This window comes from Bufo bufo, chromosome 9, assembly GCF_905171765.1.
Source record: "Bufo bufo chromosome 9, aBufBuf1.1, whole genome shotgun sequence".
Taxonomy (NCBI): domain Eukaryota; kingdom Metazoa; phylum Chordata; class Amphibia; order Anura; family Bufonidae; genus Bufo; species Bufo bufo.
This window is the reverse complement of record NC_053397.1, coordinates 111,031,599-111,056,950: the sequence shown is the minus strand read 5'-3', so window position 1 is coordinate 111,056,950 and position 25,352 is coordinate 111,031,599. Positions and strand designations below refer to the sequence as shown.

The window sequence follows — 25,352 nt, the reverse complement described above, 5'->3', positions numbered from 1 at the left end:
TGATAGAGGCCTCATGCTCAATTTGCATGAATTTTGGCCATTTGCCTCTGAAATCAGTTTAATTCAGATGGAAAAGAAGTGCATGCTGGGCATTAATTGCCTCTATCACATGGTCAGTATTTGATCAGTTTTTTGCATCAGAATTTGATCAGTATTGGTAAGGCAAAAACAGGAGTGGGTCCAAAACAGAGATAACATGTGATGGACATATTTGCATGTCTTCTGTGTTTTGGAACCACTACTGCTTTTGGCTTCCAAATAAATGATCAAATCCTGATGCGAAATGCTGACCATGTTATAGAGGCCTCATGGATGCTCCAAAGACAGAATCTGTTTTGTTTTCCATTTTTTGGTTCTTCTGACAGATCAGAAGGGTAAAATAAACGGTGATGTCAACTAGACCAAACAGGGACATTAGTGTCCCCATCACAGAATGGTGGGTGGCAACAGCATGAGGAGTCAACATAGTTGTTACGACCAGAGGATATGGATCCTCTGGATCAGCTGATAGAGGACTAGGAACTAGCCCAATATTGCTGACTGCTGACCAGGGGCACAGGTAGAAATGACTGGGCCCCATAGCAAAAATTGTTTATGGCCCCCCCCAGATCTCCCACCCCCACATACCTTTCAGACCTCCCACCCCTTCCAGAGCTCCCACCCAAACACCCCTCCAGGACCTCCCACCCCAACATCCCCATACCCCTCCTAGACCTCCCACACCCACACCCATCCTAAATCTCCCACCGCCAGCCCCAGATATAATGGTCCAGACATCAAGTGTCCTGCTCCCCCCTCCTGCCTATATAATGGTCCAGACCTCCAGGTTCCTGCTTCCCCCTACTACCCATATATAATGGTCCAGACCTCCAGGGTTCTGCTCCTCCCTCTTCCCTAAATATAATGGTCCAGACCTCCAGTGTCCTGTTCCCCCCTATATAATGGTCCAGACCTCCAGGGTCCTGCTCCCCCCTTCTTAAATACAATGGTCCAGACCTCCAGGATCCTGCTCCCCCTCCTACCAAGATATAATGGTCCAGACCTCCAGAGTCCTGCTCCCCCCTCAATATAATGGTCCAGACCTTGGAGATCCTGCGGCTCCCCCCTCAATAAATTGGTCCAGACCTCCAGGGTCCTGTTCCCCCCTAAATATAATGGTCCAGACCAGACCTCCAGGGTCCTGCTCCCCCTCCTCCCCAGATATAATGGTCCAGACCTCGGGGATCCCACTCCCCCCTCCTCCCCAGATATAATGGTCCAGACTCCTCACCTCAGCCACTTGAACGTACGCTCCGAGTCCGCCTCATCCACTTCCGGCCAGTAGGAGTCAGGACTGCCGCCCAGACCGGGAGCGGGACCACTCCCTCTCCTCACTGCAGGTACGCCTATCTGCCTCTGGCCGCACCCTATCGCACCGCCCACGGTCCTGCAGAGATAGTGCTTTCTCGGTCTGTCCTGCTGAAGGGGCCTGCAACGCTACACCTGTACGCCACTCGCCACATGAATTTTTTAAAATAAAAAGCCTCAGTCGGCTGCCCGGGCCCCCAGTGGCGAAGGGCCCCATAGCCATTGCTATGGTGATCCCTACACCAGTGCTGCTGACCCTGGTATTTGCACCAGTCACCCAGAATGCAGATAACTGCAGCAGTGTGTACAGAGTCCAACAAAGGCAGAGTAAAGGAACAGATTATCTTTACTGGCAGAAAGCATACAAAAGTCACTTGCAATACAGGCAAAACAAAGTTCAGAGTAATACGGTAAACTGGGTCAGGCGAACTCGTGGTCAGGCAGTGCAGGGGTCAATAGTCCAGATAATCCAAGTAGCAGATGACAGGCAGAATCGTAGTCAGGTATTGCAAGGGTGAATAGTCCATATAATCTAAGTAGCAGACGACAGGCTTCAGCAGAAGTACCCAGGTATACAAACACGCTTGGGCACTTCATGGTAAGTGAAGCTGACCTATATACCAGTATCTCCGCCTCCAGGTGAGGTCAGTGATTAGGAGCCTGCTCGCCATTCCCATAAGAATGGGAGAGATGTGCCCGCGAGCGCAATAGCGCACCAGATGATAACTGGCCATGAGGATGGATGCGACAGTATGCTGGCGGGTGCCTGCTTCTCCTGCAAAGTAAACCAGCGCTGGGACCCATGGCACTGCAGTGTGCAGGTGACGATCTGCCACCCTGCAGTGAGGTCACGGACCCAATACTGACAATAGTGGCCCAGTCACAAAGTGAAAGAGGGTGGCAACAGTATGAGGAGTCAACATAGTGGCCCAGTCACAGAGCGGGGAGGGTGGCAACAGCATGAGGAGTCGACATAGTGGCCCAGTCACAGAATGGTGAGCGTGGCAACAGCATGAGGGGTAAACACAGTGGCCCAGTTACAGAGTGGTGAGTTTGCTAACAGCATGAGAAGTCAACATAGAGGCCCAGTCACAAAGTTGGGAGGTGGGGTTAACAGCAGTGACAGTAACAGCACAAAATAGTGGGTGGCAGTAGGAGAAAATGGCAGCAGGGGCAGCAGGTGTGTGGAATCAGGCGGGTGGCAGCATCAGAATAGTGGCTGAAGCACGTGGTCTTTTTTTCAATATGTTCTGGTGTAACAGCACACTACAGTCAGAACATTACTGCCAGAATGATCTAGCCTGATGCATCAGGCACCTGCCTGATCCACGCCTGATTCATCTTTACAAAGGTTAATCTGTCAAGATTTCCTATTGAAAGGTGAATTCTCTTTGAGGTAACTATGCCTCCCGCCGCACTAACATCCACTCTGAAGCCACATTACTTGCTGGGCAGGAAAGCTTGTCCAGGGCAAACTCGGCCAGTTGTGGCCACAGATCAAGTTTGGCTGCCCAATTGCCCAGGGTATCTTGGATCTGGGGTGGTAAGGTGCCGTTCAAGTATCCCACCACCTGCTGGTTCAGGTTCTGCTAAATATCCTGTTGCTGCTGGGTGGTTTCTTCAGTAGGTGAGTGAAGAAAAGTTCTCACTAGAGACTCCAGACTTAAGTTGGTGCTAATGGAGCTGATGCTGCCCCCCTCCGCCCTCCAGCAGTCATGGTAGTGGAGCATAAGCACAGAGGGTCCCCCCGGTCAGAACTTTGTGAGGATGGGCAGTGGCGCACATAGGCAGTGACCAACTGACTACATAGGATGTCTCGATAGTAGTTATGTTTTTCATTCCTCCCAGCAGGTGTATAAAAGGTCCCCATTTTGGCCCGGAATCAAGGGTCTAACATTGTGGAGGGCCAGTAGTCATCCCTCTGCTGAATGTTGTTAATGCAGCTGTCATTACGCAAGCAACTCAGCATCCATCTGGCCGTTTGCACATGGGAATCAGAGGAACTCCCTGCCTCCATCTCCACTGCATACTTCCATGGTCTGTCTCGGTCATCTGCCTGGTCTTCCTCATCGCCCCCTATACACTATGTCCTCCCTACAGTATCTTAAAACTCTTCTTACAATCTCCCTACACTGTCCCTATCTCAGATTATACTATTAAGAGCTCTGTAAAACACTTTCCATAGGACTTGTCACATCTGTCCCTATGCTCAGTTCACTGGAAAATGGTGGAGACCAGGAAGGATGAGTTTTTTTATATGATTGTGACATCACAGGGGCTGGCTATCTGCTGATTGGCTGGCTGCACGATATTATGGGGGATCCCTCGTTCCCAGGTGTGAGAAATGGACAACAATGCTCATAACTTTTATTATCTGTGTATGTTTTTATACCTGTCGTGTGAGCCTATATATTTTCATGCTCATTCTGTGATTGTGTGTGCCGTTCCGTCTGAAGGTGGAATACGCACTGGAGGAAATCAGTTGATCACCTGAATGCTAAAAAACTGGGCATTTAAAGATGGTTCCTGGAAATGCAGACACTCAGACTGAATGAAACCTCCCCAGCGGGGGTCTAGAAGCTTTTCAAATTCAGTACCAGAAGATGAAGAAAATATATCATAATAAGCAATGACTCATCTCTGGTACAACTCACATATTAATAATTGTGAACATTGGATTCTGTGTGATGTGAGCATGGTAGGGAGTCCAAACATCCCATCCCTGACAGCCAGGATTCCCACATAACTAGTATCTCACCTTCTGGGACAACCACACAAGGTCATGTGTGGTATCAGAAAGATCGCCCTGATAATATATACATTATTAAAACTTTTCGTTGCTAGAATATCCATTAGTGTGGACGGGAAGCCATGTTTTAATATTTCATGTCTGCCAGCTGAGTAAGAGAGGTGGCACATGCAGAGATAATGGGGGCCATCCCAGATGGCTGGGACAAAAGAGGGAGACTCCTTTCAGCTCCACCCTCTGCCGAATGGGGATAAAAATGAACTAATTCTTTGGATCCGATCAACATTGGGTTGTGTTCCACTTTCCTCCTGTCCTGTCACCCGGAAAAACCAGAATGGACTCTGACTACACAATTTGTTGAACCTTTCTGCTTTTTATCCTTTTATTCTTATACTGTTTTGTGCACATTTTTGTATGTCTATTATTTCTTAACTTTTTTGTAACTAAGTACTGTACCTTTTTAGTACATTAAAGCACATCTTTAATGGTTTTGGCTTGTGCCCTGAATAAACCTCCATTTTTAAGTGTATGAGTGTGGTTTGCGTTACCGTGTGTGGCCCGTGCTACTGTGAGCCTGCTAGCGAGTGGGGAGCTGTGGGGTTTTCTATGACCCCTTAATTAATTGGTGTATTACATTAAATGTCATAGATGGTGGCAGTGTGTTGGGGTGCATGAGAGGCTGTGTTGGGGTTGATCTAGGCTCAATGTGAGGCCTGTATGTAGGGGTGCAAGAGATTGAGTGCGCAAAGTAGATCGACCCTTGGCAGTCGCACCCCGCTCACATAACAGGGTGGTTGCCGCACGTGACATAAATTGGTGTGCAGCTGTGGGATAGTCATTGTTTTTTTTTTGAACTAGGGTGTTAGTGCCTGGTTTACGCAATTATTCCTCACACTAATGGCTGGTAGGGACCTTGCGAGGTAGACCAGCACACAAGGCAAAACGCAGGACTTAATTTTTGTTCTGTAGACATACGTGCAAAACAGTTCCCCTCCCTTCTTGTTTTTCTTTTCTATCTCTTTATTTGGCAACCAGAGACCATGGTTATCTCCCTGCAAAGGGACATGCAGAGGTTTAGCAAATGTGACCCTTGTCTGTACCTGTGGCTCATTATTTTGGAGAGAGAGGCAGAGGCTGAGACTGTCAGGCTGAGAGAGCATTTAAGATAAAGTTGGCACGCATCTATGGGGCAGAACCAGTGCTAGAGCTGCACCAGCTCAATCCAGAAGATTTTCCCCTCCTCGAGACAGATAAGGACCTACACACCCTGTGGCCTGAGTTTGAAGAAACCTGCCAACAATTTTACTTACCCCATGAGCAATGGGGAGAATTCTTAATCTGTACCCTGAGAGGAAAAGCCCTGGAAATCTTTGTGTGCTTGCCACCCTATTTGCACGCTATCTTGCTAAAGTCTCCATCAGTAGTTGTCAAACGTCCCAGGGAGCCAGTAGTGGGATGAGGAACCCACTGGCAGTAAGCAGCTGACAGCCCAGAAACGCTGTACAAGTTTAGGGATAATCCAAGAGGGGTAGTCAATGTCCAATCCAGGTCGAGGCAGGCAGCGAAGGTTCAAAGGCGGAAGACAGTCCAAGGGTCAGTAACCGGGAAGGATACAAAGGAACAACAGGCAAATAGGAGGATCCGCAGGGAGGCTAGGTGTTCACCATAAGGTGGAATAACTCAGCAATGAGCCAGAGCTCAGGCCAGGTCTTTATAGCCAGGGAAGGTAGGACCACCCCCTGGTCCCCAAGGCAACCAGGAGGCCTCCCTCCCCGGGAACCAATGGCAGGCGAGGAAGATGGAAGGTGTGTACTGGGAACCTCCCCCAGCAAGGCTCACACCTGACAGCCGGATAATGCAGGAACGCTATGCTCCCGGGGATTTGCGCGCAGCCTGCGTACTGCGCATGCGCACACGGCGCGTGACTTGCGCACCCGCAACTCGGGCACCAGGTGTTCTACCGAGCTGAAGGGGAAACCATGCCCTGCACCGTGCCCGCGGTCCCCGAGTAGGGGTAGCACCCCCTGTTTCCTGACAGTAGTATCTATGACTGGCAAAAGTCCCATGGTAATAATGGCTGTAATGTCCACTGCGGCATCCAGGGTTTTGAATGCACACCTTGCCAGGAGTTGTCCAAGTGTGAAGGGTGTCTTAACAGGGATTCCAACAGCAGCAAAATCTGAAAGGCTGTAGTAGTAGATTACCTTGTTGACTCCTTCACCAGGCCATGCAGATTCCAAGTTCTCTGATTCTCTTCTTTGTCTTTCTCCTTCTATTTCTATATTTCTTTCTCTAGATCTTGCAATAATTCAAAAAGAGATCTGTTAGTCTCTGGAACTTAAGGCATATTGCACTTCTGTCTCACAGTCTGAGAGCCCTTAGGCCCTTTTTTTAAACTCCAGATGTGTATTTATGGTAGAGTGTTGCAGTTATAGTTGCCCTGAAAGTTTCTCCCATCTGCACACAGGACCTTTGGAGGTCAGCCAGAGTGATTATTGCGCTCTTGGTCACCTCTCTTAGCAAGATCCTTCTCCCCTGATTACTTAGTTTGGTTAGGTAACCAGCTCTAAGAAGAGTCTTGGTTGTTCCAGACGTCTTCTGTTTAAGAATTATAGAGGCAACTTGGTCCTGCTCTTGGGAACTTTCAATGCAGCAAATTGTTTTTTGTACCCTTCTCCAGATGTGTGCCTCAGCTGTGAGATGTTTTATATACATAGGGGTGTACCTTTCCAAATCATGTCCAATCAACTAAATTTACCACAGGTGGACCCCAGTCAAGGTGTAGAAACATCTCAAAGATGATCAAGAGGAATGGGAGACCCCCAGAGCTAAATTTTAAGTGTCATAGCAAGATGTCTGAATACTTACTTCCATGCAAATCTTTTGTTTATTGTTAATACATTTGCAAAAAAAATTCTAAAATTCTCTTTTCCCTTTCTGATTATGGGGTATTAAGTGCAGATTGATGGGGGAAAACGTGATTTTTATTTTTATTTTAGCACAAGGCAGCAACATAAGAAAATGTGCAAAACTGAAAGGGTTTGAAGACTTACTGAAAGCACTGTATTTTCCTTTTATCACATGGCAACTGATATACAATAACAAGACTAGATTTTAAGTCTGTATCATGCTAGGAACTGACCCATTGTATTTTAGAACTACTGTATCGTAAAACCATTGTTGTTTATTTTTAATAGGATCATTCGGAAGATGACAGAGCCAGCATCTATAAATCTGTGATCATTAACACATCTAAGGAGATGATGTGTTTTAGTGATTTCCCAATTCCTGAACATTTCCCAAATTACATGCACAATTCCAAAATTATGGAGTATTTCCTAATGTATGCAGAGAAGTTTGACCTTCTTAATTACATCCAGTTTAAGGTACGATAATAAAGTTAAAATGATATTCTGACAATTAAACTGATTCTATTTGAGATCCCAAAGCACTTCTATTACTGTACATAGCAGCATTTATTCTGTGAAAATTATGTGCTGTTGAGAAGACTAATATCTGATCTAATTCTTCCACCTACTGGTAAAAAGCATACATTTATGCTATAGTGTATAGATATTATTATTATTATTATATTATAGATTGGCTCCAATTGCACTGGAAATTGGTATTTATAATGCCCTCTTATCTCCTAGGACTCCAATTTTTTTTTAAAGAAAATGTTTTATTTCTTTTCATTCATTTTTGTTTTTCATGAATTTTTTTATTTTTTACATTTCTGCTTTTTCTACCCTCCGCAAACTCTTGAACGCAATGACAGCATTATTTGCCAATATGAAACGCACAAGTGCTAATTGGCAGAAAAAAAAGTGGCTGGTTGTGAACGAGCCCGGAAAAATTCTACCAGCAGCAGTACAGTGTGGACACAGAAAGGGTAGAGAGGCAGCATAGCATGGAACATGCAAGGCAGTAGATCGTCTGTCTATGGATAGTAGTAGTAATAGTAGTAGTAGTAGTAGTAGTAGTAGTAGTAGTAGTAGTAGTAGTGGAAGTAGTGGCAGATGCATAGTGTAAATAGTAGAGGCAGTAAGGGATTAGCATCAAGGAGCAGCAGCAGCCATATGTTATTAACCTAGACATGTAAAAAAGTACAGTACACTGGCTTGCGCAAGGTGCTGGTAATTTCCAGGAGACTGTCCTTGCATTTCAGCCATTCTTACATGACAATAAATGTTCTCTTGCACATGCAGCGACAGAACAGTATGCAGATACATCATTAAATCCACAGTGTTCCAACTCACTGGATTTTAACATTGCACATGCTAGAACATCTGTATAAGTAGTGGTAAACCATGAACCATTGACTGGCAGGCAGAAGTACCCATACGGAACATGATGGTAGGCAGGCAGCAGCAGTGGCATTGAGTGTGCAGCAGCATGACCTAGACTTGCAATGACAGAACAGTCTACAGCTACACTGTTTAAATCACAACATTCCAACTCGCTGAAATTTAACATTGCACATGCTAGAGCATCTGTACAAACAGCGGAATGCCATGAACGAATTGCAAGCAGCAGCATGGTGAAGTTAGCAGTACTCATACAGAAGATGTTGGTAGGGAGGCAGCAGTGGCATGATGGTGGCAGCTGCAGCCGTACTGAACATGATGGTAGGCAGGCAGGCAGGCAGGCAGGAAAGCAGACAGCAACAGTGGCAACTTGGGGCATCGGCAGCAAGGTCACATCTATTCATTGGAATCAGCCAGCGGCACATGTGTTATGCGTTTTCATATTCCAGAGCTTCCAAAAATTGGCCCTTATCGGGGGTAGGTGATATTTTAACACACACAATGTTAAGGGATTAAAAAAAATAAAAAGTGGCTTGGGGGACCAAGCGTCCAAAAATGATGCCTTGACAGGGTTGAAATGCCTGCCCGTAAGACACGCACAAGTGTTTAATATCAAAATAGAAAGTAAGTAGTTGTGAACGAGCCTAAAAAAAAATAAACTTTTTAATTGGGAGCGTCTTCTCCGCTTAGGCGGTTGGCACACCTCAAGAAGTCACTCCAACTGTAATGGTGCAGAATCCCAAGCAACCAGATGTATTAAATGACAGTGGATTTATGGAGTGAACGATAATTCAGTCAAAAGCCCGTGATCATACACAGGTAATCAAGCGGAATAAGAACCTCTGCAGGGAGAGACCAGGGAAGCTGTCCGTGACCAGGCCAAAGTCCATACACATCATATCAGTCCGAGAGGCGTGGTACCAAGGGATTAGACGTCAGAGAATAGCCAGGGTCTGATCCGAGGTCATACACAAGATAGATTGTTCAGCCAAGATAAAGTATCCAGAGGGAGGTCACTAGAGAATGGTCAAGGAAAGCAAAGGTCATACACAGATAAGCTGGAGAGAAACGATCACCAACATACACCTGGATTGTCAGAACAACAGTGGGCACTGACCAGCCAGAGAGATCACCTTTTAAGTACCTGCTAGCCAATCCGCAGATGCATGTGTGACCTGTCCCACTACTCCAATGGGATTCCCCGAGGTCGAGGCAGGGGACCCAGAGGCCCGCTGGGATGGAGTACCACCAGACCCACTAAGCACCCCCTGACCTCCCCCCACAGGCCGAACCTCACAAGGACCCCTGGAGACCCCAGTGGACAGTGGAACAGGAAATACTGGAGGGACCTCTGGACAAAATGGGAGTCCAAAATCTTATTGACCTCGAATTTGGGCTCCCTTGAACCTCCACCGGAGATGGAGTTTGAATGAACGGAGCTGACTTGGCCGCCGATTTAAGCAGTGAAACATGAAAGGTCTTCACCCCTCAAATCGACAGAGGAAGAGCAACCTTGTAAGTCACCCGGTTAATCTTCTATATCACCCGGTATGGACCAGTTTGGCAGATGGTTGGTGCAACGGGATGTTCCGGGTGAAGTCCCACACTGGATCTCTTACCTCAAACTCTTGCTCTGTAGTGCGATCAGCAAATCTTTTCTGTTGCGCCACCTCACTGTGAAGATTCCGCTGTGCCAACAACCAAATGGGTTGACTATCCTGGAACCATTGGTCCACCACCGGTGAGTCAGTGGAGGCCCCTGCCAGAGAGGAGAGTCTTGGATTCCTGCCCCCCACAAACGGAGACATATTGGTAGAGGCATGTTCGGAGTTGTTATAAGCCACCTCCGCAAAGGGGAGGTGAGCTGCTCATTCCTCCTGGCAGTCTAAAACAAAACACCAGAGATACTATTCCAGGGTCTGGTTCATTCTTGCCGTCTGCACGTTGGTCTCTGGGTGAAAACCAGATGAAAATGACAGCCCAAATCCCAAACGGAAGCAGAAAGAACGCCAGAATCGGGAGATATATTTTTTTCGGACAGGGGAGTCCAATTTATCAGAAGACATGTTTCCCGAACAGATCTGCAAGCTCTTTAGTTGACGGCAATCCAGGACGTGGAATAAAATGAGCCATTTTACTAAAATGGTCCACCACTACCCAAATTACCGTACAGCCAGAAGATCTAGGCAGATCTGTTATGAAGTCCATAGACACGTGGGTCCATGTGGCCGAAGGAATGGGCAGCAGAAGCAAAGTACCAGAGGGGGTGGACCGAGATGGCTTACACCGGGCACAAACACCACATGCCTGGACGTAGGCCTTGAAATCAAAAAACATCTTAGGCCACCAGACATGTCGTTTACAAAGGGACACGGTTTTCTTTATCCCCAGGTGCCCGGCCGACTTGGAATCATGCAATTGTTGTATGACTCTGAGCCTGAAATTTGAAGGCACAAACAGCCGACCTACAGGTTTGTTAGGAGGGCTCTCCACCTGTAAAAGGTAGGAAAAAACAAAGAAACTGAAGCTCATAAACGTCCAATGGTGAAAAATAATATACTTTATTAATTACACAATCAGTGGATGATAAAATACCAAAAAACAAGGGGAGTAGGTAGCACAAACGCCATCCCAGCTCTACAGTGTCGACAAAGAAAATCACAGCAATAAATAAGCATTGATACAATTAGCATGAGTCCCAGTATAAAGCATGGCAATTACCAGAATGATATAAGTATGGTGGGTAGTGACCAGGAGGCATTCCACACACAGCATGCCGAATGCCGAAACGTGCGTCGGGGTAACCCATCCCAGGTATCCAGGTCGCTGTTATTTTTGGTGAGTCCACTTCATTACATCTTCTCTTTTGGCTTACTGCTATATAGGCGGGATATAGGTCCAGCAGGTTCACACTACAGCCTCGGTTGCGGGTTGCTGTGTGTGGAATACCTCCTGGTCACTACCCACCATACTTACATCATTCTGGTAATTGCCATGCTTTATACTGGGACTCATGCTAATTATATCAATGCTTATTCATTGCTGTGATTTTCTTTGTCGACACTGTAGAGCTGGGATGGCGTTTGTGCTCCCTACTCCCCTTGTTTTATGGTATTTTATCATCCACTGATTGTGTAATTAATAAAGTATATTATTTTTCACCATTGGACGTTTATGAGCTTCAGTTTCTTCATTTTTTCCTACCTTTTACAGGTGGAGAGCCCTCCTAACAAACCTGTAGGTCGGCTGTTTGTGCCTTCAAATTTCAGGCTCAGAGTCATACAACAATTGCATGATTCCAAGTCGGCCGGGCACCTGGGGATTTTTCCTTGTATTAAAAAACTTGTCCAGTTATATTGGAATATTGGGAAGTCTATTTTCCATCTAAGCCGCACCATTGTGTGCATACCTAATTGGCTATTGACACCCATGGTTGTGTTTTGTTTTCTGTAAAAGGTAGGAGAAGAGAAGACAGATCCTCCATTATACCTGAGGTGTCCAAGGCGGCTACGAAACACCTCGCATGAATAATGGGTTCTGGCTCAGAGTCACGTACTGGTGGAGCTTCTGGGAAACAACGGGACAAAGCATCTTCTTTAATATTTTTGGACCCTGGTTTGTATGTTAAGCAGAATTAAAGCGAGTGAAAAACAATGCCCAACGAGCTTGGCAAGAATTTAATCTCTTGGTACCTTCGATATACTCTAGGTTTTTGTGGTCGGTATAAACCATAATGGGATGTTCCACACCCTCCAGCCAATGTCTCCATTCTTGAAAGGCCAACTTAACTCCCAGAAGCTCTCTATTGCTGATGTCATAATTGCACTCTGCTGAAGAGAGCTTCCGAGAGAAAAAGGCACAAGGATGAAGCCTCTCAGTATCCCCAGAATACTAAAAGAGAACCGCCCCCACACCAACCTCAGAGGTGTCAACCTCGAGGACAAAAGATCAAGAAGTGTCTGGATGAATGAGAATTGGAGTGTAGAAAAATGCTTGATTCAGCATCTCAAAGGCTTTGCCCACCTCTCTCGTCCACTCAGAAGAGTTCATTCCCTTCTTAGTGAGGTTCGTGAGAGGCACTACTACCACAGAAAAGTTCTTAATAAATTTGCGGTAGAAATTGGCGAAACCTAAGAAATGCTGTAATCCCTTCAGGTCTCTAGGCTGTGGCCAGTCCAGGACAGCTGAAAGTTTGGTGGGATCCTTCGCCAGTTCTCGTTCAGAGACAATATACCCTAGGAAGGGCATTTCTTGAGTTTGGCGTATAAGAGATTCTCCCTCAGCTTCTGGAAAACCTGACACATATGATCCCGATGAGTCTGCGGGTCCGATGAGTAGATTAGTATATCATCTAAATAGACGACCACAAATCAACCCATGAAATCTCAGATGACATCATTGATGAATTCCTGGAAGACCGCGGGGGCATTACAGAGACCGAAAGGCATCACGAGATACTCGTAATGCCAGTCCCTGGTATTAAATGCAGTCTTCCATTCATCGCTAGAGTTGAGCGGACAGCTGGATGTTCGGGTTTGACGGGTTCGGCCGAACTTCATGAAAAAGTTCAAGTTCGAGACCCGAACTTGACCCGAACTTGACCATGAACCCGAACCCCATTGAAGTCAATGGGGACCCAAACTTTGGAGCACTAAAATGGCTCTAAAAAAGTCATGGAAAGGGCTAGAGGGCTGCAAATGGCAGCAAAATGTGGCTAATTGCATGGCAAGTGCACTGCAAACAAATGTGGATAGGGAAATGACTTAAAATAACAAAATAAGTAAAAATAAAAAATAATAATCTTGATCTAGGAGGAGGAGGTCCATATGGAGTAGGAGGTTGAGGAGGCAGTGGATGTGGCAGTGTAGGTGGAAGCAGCGGTGGAGGAGGAGGTAGCCAACACTGGTTTTTGTTTTATATTTTATTTTATTTAATTTATTGTTCAAATTTGTATAGACCTCAAAACATTGGGAAATATTACCTATGATAACACCCTCCAGTCGTGCTAAACAAACGGTCAGACAATACACTGGCTGCAGGGCAGGCCAGCACCTCCAAGGTGTAAAGGGCAAGCTCAGGCCATGTGCCCAATTTGGAGACCAAGAATTTGAAGGGGGCAGACCCATCGGTCAGTATGTGCAGGCGTGTGCACACATACTGCTCAACCATGTCGCATGTCCCCGTGACGTCCACGATCCATTTGGATATCTTCTCTATCATATTTACATGGTGATCACGGGTAGCGGGGAATCAGGTTTCCAGGCCGGAGAGGTAGCCTCAGAAAGGAATACCACATCCAAGGGAGGTCAATGGATGAAATTAAATGTGATCGAGCGGAAATGTGGGACAAATTATTGAGGCAGAAGCTTCCAAGTAAAGGAGGGGGCACGCAGCAATTACCCACTCTCAACTCGGGGAGGTAGTGATGATAAATAACAATACAGGACTCTTAAGATGCCCTGTTATTTGAATGATTAATAAATTACAGGGAATGTCACTGGGGTATTTTGGATTTGGAAACGTTAGACAGGAGAGGCCCTGCTGCCACTTTGTTGACTCTAGATAACTTCTGCCTTATCGCACGACCCGTGACATCCACGATCCAATTGGATATCTTCTCTATCAACTTTCGATTTTCTTTTCTGCGCCTACCATGTTGATCACGGTTAGCTGCGAATCAGGGTTCCACGCCAGAGAGGGAGCGCGAGAAAGGGATACCACATCCAAGGGAGGTCAGTGGCTACAATGTGATCGAGCTGAAATGTGGGACAAGTTATAAAGTGGAAGGATCGAATGAAAGGAGGGGTGCACGTCAATTAAAGACGAATTTTAGAAATTTAAGTCCCTGTCATCTATGCAGAGCAGGGGTTTTTCATCAGCAAAAATGGGTTAATGTCACCCACTAATGGAACAGATGATTTTTGAAAATTTCGGGCCCTGTCAACTATGCAAAGCAGGGGTTTATTCACAGCAAAACTGTGTTCACGTCACCCACCAATTGAACAGACGATTTTACAAAAATTAGGTCCCTGTCACCTATGCAGAGCAGGGGTTTGTATATGGCAAAATTGATAAAATGTCAGCTGACAATGTAACAACGATTTTTTTAAATTTAGGTCCCTGTCACCTATGCAGAGTAGGGGTTTAGTCACGGCAAAAATGGTAAAATGTCACCCAAGAATGTAACAGACGCTTTTGCATCCTGCTCCCTCTTTTGCTGTGCTGGTGCCTCTGTGCTACCACCGCCTCTTCCTCTGAACTAGACAGGTCACTCGGGTGACCTTGATTCCATGAGGGATCTAGTATCTCATCATCCTCCACATCATCTTCCACCCACTCTTTACACCTGCCCTCCTTGTCAGTCTGCAGACTGCAGAAAGTTGCAGCAGTTGGCACCTGTGTTTTGTCATCATCAGAGACGTGCTGCGGTGGTCTTCCAATGTCCTCATCCTGAAACATAAGTGGTTGGGCATCAGTGCACTAAATCTCTTCCACTTCTGGTGCAGGGCTATGTGGATGGCAGGGGCGTAGCTAAAAACTCATGGGCCCTAGTGCAAGAGTTCAGCTTGGGCCCCCCTTCCCTCAGTGCTTGTTGGAAAGGGGCAGGGGAGCACGTAGCCTTCCTGCTGCCTGAGGCAAACATTGAAAGGGCACCCCCTCATGCCAAATTCTTGACCTAACCCCTTCCCTCCAGGTGTAAATTGACCAGCATGCACTTTCTATAATGCCAGTGTCTTATGTGGCACAAGGGTCTTTGGGCCCCTCAGACTCCTGGGCCCGGTAGCGACTGCTACCTCTGCACCCCCTATAGCTACGCCCCTGGTGGATGGCCCATGGAAACTCTTCCAGCAAAGTCATCAAAAAGCATAACAGACTGCTGCATGACTTGGGGCTCAGACTGCTTGCCTGATTTGCAAGGGGGTGAGTTGAAAGACAGATGGCCATGGGCTGTAGGTGCCAACTCTGATCTTTCAGCAGGGGACTGGGTGGGAGACAATGCGAAGGAACTGTAGGCACTGTTTGCCCCCCAATCAACTATAGTCTGTACTTGTTCTAGCCTCACCATTCCTACTGTCCTAAATGCAGTGTAGGCCGCAAATGTACTTTTTAGCGCAAAAGATGAGCATTTGTCACCCAACAATGTAACAGACAAATTAGTGAAATGTATTTCCCTGTCTACTAGGTAGAGCAGGGGTATATCACAGCCAAAAATGTGGGAATTTCACCCGACAATGTAACAGACAAATTAGTGAAATGTATTTCCCTGTCCACTAGGTAGAGCAGGGGTATATCACAGCCAAATATTGGTGAATTTCACCCGACAATGTACCAGGCAAATTAGTAAAATGTATTTCCCTGTCTACTAGGTAGAGCAGGGGTCTATCACAGCCAACAATTTGGGAATGTCACCCAACAATATAATAGACGAATTTGTGAAAGGCATTTCCCTGTCCACAATGTAGAGCAAGGGGATATCACAGCCAAAAATTTGGGATGTGTCACCCAACAATGTATCAGGCAATTTAGTGAAATGACTTAAAATAAAATATGTAAAAATGTAAAATTATAATCTTGATCTAGGAGGTGGAGGTCCATATGGAGTAGGGGGTTGAGGAGGCGGGGGACGTAGCAGTGTAGGTGGAAGCGGCAGTGGAGGAAGAGGTAGCCAACATAGATTTTTAGTTTTAACTTTAATATTATTTTTTTTATAATTAGGGTACACCCCAAAAGAGTTGGAAATATCAAAAATACAACAATGAACAATTGCTCTGGAGTATAACAATGTCTGGGTAAGGCTGGTATACATGTCAATTCTGCACAAGGTATAGACAAGTCCTGTGGGATCCATGCCTGGTTCATTTTAATGAACGTGAGCTTGTCCACATTGGCTGTGGACAGGCGGCTGTGCTTGTTTGTGATAACGCCCCCTGCCGTGCTAAACACACGTTCAGACAATACACTGGCTGCAGGGCAGGCCAGCACCTCCAAGGCGTAAAGGGCAAGCTCAGGCCATGTGCCCAATTTGGAGACCAAGAATTTGAAGGGGGCAGACCCATCATTCAGTACGTGTAGGCGTTTGCACACATACTGCTCCACCATGTTGCTGAAATGCTGCCTCCTGCTAAGACGTTCCATAGCAGCTGGTGGTGCTGGTTGTTGTGGCATGCTGACAAAGCTTTTCCACATTTCGGCCATGCTAACCCTGCCTTCTGAGGTGCTGGAGGTGCCCCACCTGCGTTGGTGACCTCTTCCTCCTTCTATGCCCTTGCCTTGTGCTTCCATTGTGCCCCCGCTGTCAGGTGGGAATGCCACCAGCAGCGCGTCTACCAGCGTGCGCTTGTACTCGCGCATCTTACGATCATGCTCCAGTGACAGAATTAAGGACGATACGTCGTGGCCACCCAGTAATTAGAACAAGTTAGAATGTGGCCAACTTGGCGGTCGTTGCAGAGACACTGCAGCATGTAATCGCTCATGTGTGCCAGGCTGCCCAGAGGCAACGACAAGCTGTCCTCTGTGGGAGGTGTATCATCTGTGTCCTCTGTCTCCCCCCAGCCACGCACCAGTGATGGCCATGAGCTGGTTTGGATGCCACCCTGCTGTGAACACGGTTCCTCCTCCTCCATCTCATCCTCCTCATCCTCCACCTCGTCATCCTCCAGAACTGTGCCCTGGCTGGACAATTGTGCATCTGGCATTTGTGGGTGCAGGAACCCACCCTTGGAGCCACTTGTAAATGACTGGCCTGAAACCCTTGGAAATGATCCCTATTCCTCCTCCTGTGCCACATCCTCTTCCATCATTGCCCGAAGCTTTTTTTTAAAGAAAGCATAGAAGTGGGATAGTAGCGCTGAGAATGGAGTCATCGGCATTGGCCATGTTAGTGGAGTACTCGAAACAGAGCAACAAGGCACACAGGTCGAGCATGGAGGCCCAGTCATTGGTGGTGAAGTGGTGCTGTTCTGCTGCAGCTGAAACTCCACTATCGCCTGCTGCTGCTCGCACAGTCTGGCCAGCATGTGCAAGGTGGAGTTCCACCTTGTGGGCACATCGCATATGAGGCGGTGAGCAGGAAGGCCGAAGTTACGCTGCAGTGCTGACAGGCGAGCAGCAGCAGGGTCAGAACGCCAAAAGCGCACACAGATGGCCCACACTTTCTGCAGCAGCTCTGACATATCGGGGTAATTTTTAAGGAATTTCTGTACAACCAAATTCAGCACATGCGCCAGGCAACGGATGTGCCTCAAACCGGCTAGGCCCAGAGCTGCTGCGAGATTTTGCCCATTATCGCACACCAGGCCGGGCTTGAGGCTCACTGGCACCAACCACTCATCGGTCTGTTGTTCCATGCCCATCCACAGCTCCACAGTTCCATGCCCATTCACAGGATCGCGGTTGGGTAGGGGGGTACTTCCTCTTTTGCTCCAGTGTTTGGGAGATAGAGAGTTGGACGCTTCCATGGGACATTGTGGAGATGCTTGGTGACCCAGGTGGTGGCGTTGCTGGCAGATCCTCTGTTTGCGGGGTGGCAGGTGCCACTGTCACTCCAGAGGTGGATGAAGAGGCTGAGACTGCAGCAGAAGCAGGAGGAGCCAGAGACCTTTCTTGGTTTTTGAGGTGTCTACTCCACTACAGCTTGTGCTTTGCACTTAGATGCCTGGTCATGCAGGCTGTGCTCAGGTTGAGAATGTTTATGCCTCGCTTCAGGCTCTGATTGCACAGAGTTCAAACCACTCTTGTCTTGTCATCAGCACATTGTCTGAAGAACTACCACACTAGGGAACTCCTTGGAGCTGGCTTTAGTGTGCTCGGTCCCTTGCTGCGGTTGGCAGTAGTAGGCGTACTGTCTAGGAGCTGGCCGCTCCGCTTTTGCACCCTGCTCCCTCTTCTGCTGTGCTGGTGGCTCTGTGCGACCACCGCCTCTTGCTCCGAACTACACAGGTCACTCACATGACCTTGATTCCATGTGGGGTCGAGGGCCTCATCGTCCTCCACATCATCTTCCACTCAGTCTTCACCTCTGCCTTCCTTGTTGGTCTACACACTGCAGAAAGCCACAGCAGTTGGCACCTGTGTTTCATCATCATCATACGAGACGTGCTGCGGTGGTCTTCCCATGTACTCATCCTGAAACATAAGTGGTTTGGCATCGGTGTACTCAATCTCTTCCACTTCTGGTGCATAGTTATATGGATGGTCCTGGGAAACCCTGCTAGCAGAGTCATCAAAAAGCAGAAGAGACTGCTCCATGACTTGGGGTTCATGCATGCACTTTCTATAATGCCAGTGTCTTATGTGGAACAAGGGTCTTTGGGCCCCTCAGACTCCTGGGCCCGGTAGCGACTGCTACCTCTGCACCCCCTATAGCTACGCCCCTGGTGGATGGCCCATGGAAACTCTTCCAGCAAAGTCATCAAAAAGCATAACAGACTGCTGCATGACTTGGGGCTCAGACTGCTTGCCTGATTTGCAAGGGGGTGAGTTGAAAGACAGATGGCCATGGGCTGTAGGTGCCAACTCTGATCTTTCAGCAGGGGACTGGGTGGGAGACAATGCGAAGGAACTGTAGGCACTGTTTGCCCCCCAATCAACTATAGTCTGTACTTGTTCTAGCCTCACCATTCCTACTGTCCTAAATGCAGTGTAGGCCGCAAATGTACTTTTTAGCGCAAAAGATGAGCATTTGTCACCCAACAATGTAACAGACAAATTAGTGAAATGTATTTCCCTGTCTACTAGGTAGAGCAGGGGTATATCACAGCCAAAAATGTGGGAATTTCACCCGACAATGTAACAGACAAATTAGTGAAATGTATTTCCCTGTCCACTAGGTAGAGCAGGGGTATATCACAGCCAAATATTGGTGAATTTCACCCGACAATGTACCAGGCAAATTAGTAAAATGTATTTCCCTGTCTACTAGGTAGAGCAGGGGTCTATCACAGCCAACAATTTGGGAATGTCACCCAACAATATAATAGACGAATTTGTGAAAGGCATTTCCCTGTCCACAATGTAGAGCAAGGGGATATCACAGCCAAAAATTTGGGATGTGTCACCCAACAATGTATCAGGCAATTTAGTGAAATGACTTAAAATAAAATATGTAAAAATGTAAAATTATAATCTTGATCTAGGAGGTGGAGGTCCATATGGAGTAGGGGGTTGAGGAGGCGGGGGACGTAGCAGTGTAGGTGGAAGCGGCAGTGGAGGAAGAGGTAGCCAACATAGATTTTTAGTTTTAACTTTAATATTATTTTTTTTATAATTAGGGTACACCCCAAAAGAGTTGGAAATATCAAAAATACAACAATGAACAATTGCTCTGGAGTATAACAATGTCTGGGTAAGGCTGGTATACATGTCAATTCTGCACAAGGTATAGACAAGTCCTGTGGGATCCATGCCTGGTTCATTTTAATGAACGTGAGCTTGTCCACATTGGCTGTGGACAGGCGGCTGTGCTTGTTTGTGATAACGCCCCCTGCCGTGCTAAACACACGTTCAGACAATACACTGGCTGCAGGGCAGGCCAGCACCTCCAAGGCGTAAAGGGCAAGCTCAGGCCATGTGCCCAATTTGGAGACCAAGAATTTGAAGGGGGCAGACCCATCATTCAGTACGTGTAGGCGTTTGCACACATACTGCTCCACCATGTTGCTGAAATGCTGCCTCCTGCTAAGACGTTCCATAGCAGCTGGTGGTGCTGGTTGTTGTGGCATGCTGACAAAGCTTTTCCACATTTCGGCCATGCTAACCCTGCCTTCTGAGGTGCTGGAGGTGCCCCACCTGCGTTGGTGACCTCTTCCTCCTTCTATGCCCTTGCCTTGTGCTTCCATTGTGCCCCCGCTGTCAGGTGGGAATGCCACCAGCAGCGCGTCTACCAGCGTGCGCTTGTACTCGCGCATCTTACGATCATGCTCCAGTGACAGAATTAAGGACGATACGTCGTGGCCACCCAGTAATTAGAACAAGTTAGAATGTGGCCAACTTGGCGGTCGTTGCAGAGACACTGCAGCATGTAATCGCTCATGTGTGCCAGGCTGCCCAGAGGCAACGACAAGCTGTCCTCTGTGGGAGGTGTATCATCTGTGTCCTCTGTCTCCCCCCAGCCACGCACCAGTGATGGCCATGAGCTGGTTTGGATGCCACCCTGCTGTGAACACGGTTCCTCCTCCTCCATCTCATCCTCCTCATCCTCCACCTCGTCATCCTCCAGAACTGTGCCCTGGCTGGACAATTGTGCATCTGGCATTTGTGGGTGCAGGAACCCACCCTTGGAGCCACTTGTAAATGACTGGCCTGAAACCCTTGGAAATGATCCCTATTCCTCCTCCTGTGCCACATCCTCTTCCATCATTGCCCGAAGCTTTTTTTTAAAGAAAGCATAGAAGTGGGATAGTAGCGCTGAGAATGGAGTCATCGGCATTGGCCATGTTAGTGGAGTACTCGAAACAGAGCAACAAGGCACACAGGTCGAGCATGGAGGCCCAGTCATTGGTGGTGAAGTGGTGCTGTTCTGCTGCAGCTGAAACTCCACTATCGCCTGCTGCTGCTCGCACAGTCTGGCCAGCATGTGCAAGGTGGAGTTCCACCTTGTGGGCACATCGCATATGAGGCGGTGAGCAGGAAGGCCGAAGTTACGCTGCAGTGCTGACAGGCGAGCAGCAGCAGGGTCAGAACGCCAAAAGCGCACACAGATGGCCCACACTTTCTGCAGCAGCTCTGACATATCGGGGTAATTTTTAAGGAATTTCTGTACAACCAAATTCAGCACATGCGCCAGGCAACGGATGTGCCTCAAACCGGCTAGGCCCAGAGCTGCTGCGAGATTTTGCCCATTATCGCACACCAGGCCGGGCTTGAGGCTCACTGGCACCAACCACTCATCGGTCTGTTGTTCCATGCCCATCCACAGCTCCACAGTTCCATGCCCATTCACAGGATCGCGGTTGGGTAGGGGGGTACTTCCTCTTTTGCTCCAGTGTTTGGGAGATAGAGAGTTGGACGCTTCCATGGGACATTGTGGAGATGCTTGGTGACCCAGGTGGTGGCGTTGCTGGCAGATCCTCTGTTTGCGGGGTGGCAGGTGCCACTGTCACTCCAGAGGTGGATGAAGAGGCTGAGACTGCAGCAGAAGCAGGAGGAGCCAGAGACCTTTCTTGGTTTTTGAGGTGTCTACTCCACTACAGCTTGTGCTTTGCACTTAGATGCCTGGTCATGCAGGCTGTGCTCAGGTTGAGAATGTTTATGCCTCGCTTCAGGCTCTGATTGCACAGAGTTCAAACCACTCTTGTCTTGTCATCAGCACATTGTCTGAAGAACTACCACACTAGGGAACTCCTTGGAGCTGGCTTTAGTGTGCTCGGTCCCTTGCTGCGGTTGGCAGTAGTAGGCGTACTGTCTAGGAGCTGGCCGCTCCGCTTTTGCACCCTGCTCCCTCTTCTGCTGTGCTGGTGGCTCTGTGCGACCACCGCCTCTTGCTCCGAACTACACAGGTCACTCACATGACCTTGATTCCATGTGGGGTCGAGGGCCTCATCGTCCTCCACATCATCTTCCACTCAGTCTTCACCTCTGCCTTCCTTGTTGGTCTACACACTGCAGAAAGCCACAGCAGTTGGCACCTGTGTTTCATCATCATCATACGAGACGTGCTGCGGTGGTCTTCCCATGTACTCATCCTGAAACATAAGTGGTTTGGCATCGGTGTACTCAATCTCTTCCACTTCTGGTGCATAGTTATATGGATGGTCCTGGGAAACCCTGCTAGCAGAGTCATCAAAAAGCAGAAGAGACTGCTCCATGACTTGGGGTTCATGCATGCACTTTCTATAATGCCAGTGTCTTATGTGGAACAAGGGTCTTTGGGCCCCTCAGACTCCTGGGCCCGGTAGCGACTGCTACCTCTGCACCCCCTATAGCTACGCCCCTGGTGGATGGCCCATGGAAACTCTTCCAGCAAAGTCATCAAAAAGCATAACAGACTGCTGCATGACTTGGGGCTCAGACTGCTTGGCTGATTTGCAAGGGGGTGAGTTGAAGGACTGATGGACATGGGCTGCAGGTGCCAACTCTGATCTTTCAGCAGGAGACTGGGTGATAGACAATGTGAAGGAACTGGAGGCACTGTCAGCCACCCAATCTACTATCGCCTGTACTTGTTCTGGCCTCACCATTCGTAGAGCCGCATTCGGCCCTACCAAATAACGCTAAAGGTTCTGTCGCCTACTCGCACCTGAGGAAGGTGTTCCACTTGTGCGTGTAGCTGGCACAGATCGGCCACGTCCTCTCTCTGCAACAGGAGCTCCACCGGCAGCACCACGACCGGGGCCACGTCCCTTATTTGACGCTCTCCTCATTCTTTGCGTTCACCCACCAAACTAACAGATGGTTTATGTCAGGCGACAATGTAACCGCCAATAGTCAACAATTAAGTTCACTGAGGGTAAGGCAGTGCCGGTGTCATAAAGATGAAAAAAATTTTGAGGTTCACACAACAGTGTAACTGCAGTATTGACTGTTTGTATTTGACTGTGACAAATGCAGCAAAGGCCCCAAATGTAGTGTCTTGCCAAAAATGGGTGTTTTTTTAAAACCAGAATATAACAGCAGTATCTAACGCTTGTATTGGACTGTCAGAAATGCAGCAAAGGCCGCAAATGTACTATTTTGCCCAAAATGGGTGTTTTTTTCAACCCAGTATATAATTGCAGTATTTAAAGCTTGTATTTCACTGTCACAAATGCAACAAAGGCCCTATATGTAGGGTCTTGCAAAAAATGGGTGTTTTTTTAACCCAGTACCGTATTTTTCGCCCCATAAGACGCACTTCCCCCCCCCCCCCCCCAAAAAAAAGTGGGGGGAAAGTGCCCCTGCGTCTTTTTGGGGCGAATGCTGGCAATTTGCATGTGAGGAGGGTCTGTAGTAGGCGGGGAGAGCGGCGGGGCCGTGCAGGCACTGTACTCTGGCCCCGCCGCTCAGTATGTACTGTATTATACGTAGTGTTAATCATCAGATCTAAACTGAATAATGATGCGCTCCCCCTGCTCCCCATGTGTACCGTACTTACCGGTACATGTCACGCTCCTGTAGTAAGCACTAGCAGCTAGCAGGCAGGCCGGGTGGCCGTAACTCACAGTGGTCACGTGCCTGCTCCGCCTACTTTATGAATGAAGTAGGCGGAGCAGGCACGTGATTTCAGTGAGTTACGGCCGCCCGGCCGGCCTGCTAGCTGCTAGTGCTTACTACAGGAGCGTGACATGTACCGGTAAGTACGGTACACATGGGGAGCACATCATTATTCAGTTTAGATCTGATGATTAACACTACGTATAATACAGTACATACTGAGCTGCGGGGCCAGAGTACAGTGCCTGCACGGCCCCGCCGCTCTCCCCGCCTACTACAGTCCCTCCCTAGGAATCTGTGAATGGGATAATGATGGGGGGGTCTGTGGATGGCATTATGATGGAGGGGATCTGTGGATGGGACTGTTATGGGGGGATCTGTGGATGACACATATAGCAGTGTCATCCACAGATCCACCACCCCATAACAGTGCCATCCACAGATCCCCCCCATCATAATGCCATCCACAGATCCCCCCACCATCATAATGCCATCCACAGATCCCCCCACCATCATAATGCCATCCACAGATCCCCCCCACCATCATAATGCCATCCACAGATCCCCTCCATAACAGTGCCATCCACAAATCCCCCACCCCATAACAGTGCATCATCCACAGATCCCCCATAATAGTGTCATGCACAGACCGCCATCAGTTCAAACCCACCAAAAGCACACCATTTGGTTAAAAAAATTTTTTTTCTTATTTTCCTCCTCAAAAGCCTAGGTGCGTCTTATGGGCTGGTGCGTCTTATAGGGCGAAAAATACGGTATAAAATTGCAGTATTTAAAGCTTGTATTTCACTGTGACAAATGCAGCAAAGGCCCCAGATGCAGGGTCTTGCAAAAAAAGTTTTTTTGGTTCAACCCGGTATATATTTGCAGTATTTAAAGCTTGTATTTCACTTTCACAAATGCAACAAAGGCCGCAAATGTATTATCTTGCCTAAAATGGGTGTTTTTTTTTTAAACCCAGTATATAATTGCAGTATTTAAATCTTGTATTTCACTGTGACAAATGCAACAAAGGCCCCAGATGTAGGGTCTTGCAAAAAATTGGTGTTTTTTTTTTAACCTAGTATATAATTGCAGTATTTAAAGCTTGTATTTCACTGTAACAAATGCAGCAAAGGCCCCAGATGTAGTGTCTTGCAAAAAATGTGTGTTTTTTTAACCCAGTATACAATTGCAGTATTTAAAGCTTGTATTTCACTGTGACAAATGCAGCAAAGGCCCCAGATATAGGGTCGTGCAAAGAATCTGTGTTTTTTTAAACCCAGTATATAACTGCAGTATTTAAAGCTTGTATTTCACTGTGACAAATGCAGCAAAGGCCCCAGATGTAGGGTCTTGCAAAGAATTGGTGTTTTTTTAAACCTAGTATATAATTGCAGTATTTAAAGCTTGTATTTCACTGTGACAAATGCAGCAAAGGCCCCAGATGTAGTGTCTTGCAAAAAATGTGTGTTTTTTTTAACCCAGTATATAATTGCAGTATTTAAAGTTTGTACAGGGAGTGCAGAATTATTAGGCAAGTTGTATTTTTGAGGATTAATTTTATTATTGAACAACAACCATGTTCTCAATGAACCCAAAAAACTCATTAATATCAAAGCTGAATATTTTTGGAAGTAGTTTTTAGTTTGTTTTTAGTTTTAGCTATTTTAGGGGGATATCTGTGTGTGCAGGTGACTATTACTGTGCATAATTATTAAGCAACTTAACAAAAAACAAATATATACCCATTTCAATTATTTATTTTTACCAGTGAAACCAATATAACATCTCAACATTCACAAATATACATTTCTGAC

The 25,352-nt window shown here is 47.3% G+C and overlaps 1 protein-coding gene across 2 annotated transcripts in view; it reads left to right on the top strand.

Annotated features, from left to right (window-relative positions):
* LOC120978499 (flavin-containing monooxygenase 5-like) overlaps positions 1-25,352 on the top strand; it is a 463,632-nt gene that overhangs the window by 198,273 nt on the left and 240,007 nt on the right. For both annotated transcript variants that reach the window (XM_040406667.1, XM_040406666.1), the window contains exon 3: positions 7,294-7,482. In XM_040406667.1, the coding sequence (XP_040262601.1) occupies positions 7,294-7,482 (189 nt within the window). The remainder of the gene's footprint in view (positions 1-7,293; positions 7,483-25,352) is intronic.